We start from the raw sequence: 1439 nt of genomic DNA on the forward strand, positions 1-1439 counted from the left end.
GTGCTGGGCCGGAGCTGGGCCAGGCTTCTCAGAGGAGCCCCAGGGCGCAGGCCGGGCCGAGTGCCTTGAGGGCCGTCAGTCACCTCTCCGCTGGACAGGAAGCTTCCGCTGCCCTGCCTGTCCCTTCCCTGCCTGCTCACCGCTCGCTGCCATGCTGGTTGCTGGGCACCTGCAGCATCTTGGCCGCGATCAGAGAGGGCAGGTTCTCTGGCCCCTCAGACCCACATTTACTCTCTCCCCGTGGCCGCTGCCTGGGGTCTGTTCTCTCTGCTTCAGGCAGCGGAGCAGCTCCAGTATTGGGAGGAGGAGGAGAGAGGGCAGGCAGAGGGAGAGGAAGAGGAGCTGCCACAGAAGCCTTGGGGCTCCGAGGCAGCGCCACGGGTTTCTTTAAAAGGAAAAGGAGTCCTCTCTCTGGGGAGGTGGCAAAGGCCATGAGGTGTCAGAACAGCCCCTGGCTCTCGGGAAAGTGCCAGCCTCTGCCAGGTGGCCAGGAGACCCCAGCAAGGGAGCAGGCGGGCTCAGGACGGGGTGGTCAGGAAGGCAGCCTTGGCCGCCGTGTCTCAGCTTCCTCGGTGCAGGTGCAAGGGCTGCTGGGAGGGAGGGAGACGGGGCCGGTGGGTGCTGAGAGAGGTGAGGGCTGGAGGGTGGGGGCAAAGCAGTGTGATCTCTTTAAAAAATATATATATATGTATATATATTTAAATTGATTTCAGAGGGAAGGGAGAGGGAGAGAGAGATAGAAACCAATGATGAGAGAGAATCAATTGATCGCTGCCTCCTGCACACTCCACACTGGGGTTTGAGCCCGCAACCCAGGCATGTGCCCTGACCAGGAACTGAACCGTGACCTTCTGGTTCATAGGTCGATGCTCAACCACTGAGCCACACCAGCCGGGCCAGGTGTGACCTCTTTTAACCTGGAGGGTGTTAGGGAATTCTCAGCGAATGACCTCTTAGGCTGCCTGAAGGGCTCTTTATAGGGAGCCCCACCCCCACCCCGTCTTCAGAGCAGGGCCCCCACACTCACCATGCTGGCTCTGAGATCTTGCTTTCTGTTAGGCCTGGAGCTGAGGTCAGCAACCGGAGTCGGGAGCAGGGCTTCCTGGCGGGGGCCCCGGCTGGTCAGCAGGTCAGAGCCCCCGGAAGCTTTGGCAGGAGGAGGCCTAGGTGCCCGGCATCCCTCCTGCTCAGCGAGCTCCCCTCCTGGCGCTGCTGTACCTGTAAGGAGTGAGGTGGGGTGTGGGCGGGCGGGAAACAGCCCTTCAGGTGGAGTTGCCAAACTGGAATGATTGTACGTCTGTAACCTGACACCCATCTGAGGGGCTGGAACAGCACCTGGAGCTGCTCCTGGGCGCTGGGCCTCAGAGCTGGGGACACACCTCCTTGTCGCAAAGTCTACCCGCCCAAATGGCTTCCACCTACCGACAGGCGTGGGCTGC

At 61.4% G+C, this 1439-nt stretch overlaps 1 protein-coding gene across 2 annotated transcripts in view; it reads right to left on the reverse strand.

The window, feature by feature from the left end:
- Positions 1 to 1234, reverse strand: part of TMPRSS4 (transmembrane protease, serine 4) — a 35910-nt gene extending 34676 nt beyond the window's left edge. For both annotated transcript variants that reach the window (XM_014539188.1, XM_005856799.2), the window contains exon 1: positions 1028 to 1234. In XM_014539188.1, coding sequence (XP_014394674.1) covers positions 1028 to 1030 — 3 coding nt within the window. In that variant the 5' untranslated portion in view covers positions 1031 to 1234. The remainder of the gene's footprint in view (positions 1 to 1027) is intronic.
- Between the last annotated feature and the right edge of the window lie 205 nt (positions 1235 to 1439).

The sequence above is a fragment of the Myotis brandtii genome, unplaced genomic scaffold (assembly GCF_000412655.1).
Source record: "Myotis brandtii unplaced genomic scaffold, ASM41265v1 scaffold105, whole genome shotgun sequence".
Taxonomy (NCBI): domain Eukaryota; kingdom Metazoa; phylum Chordata; class Mammalia; order Chiroptera; family Vespertilionidae; genus Myotis; species Myotis brandtii.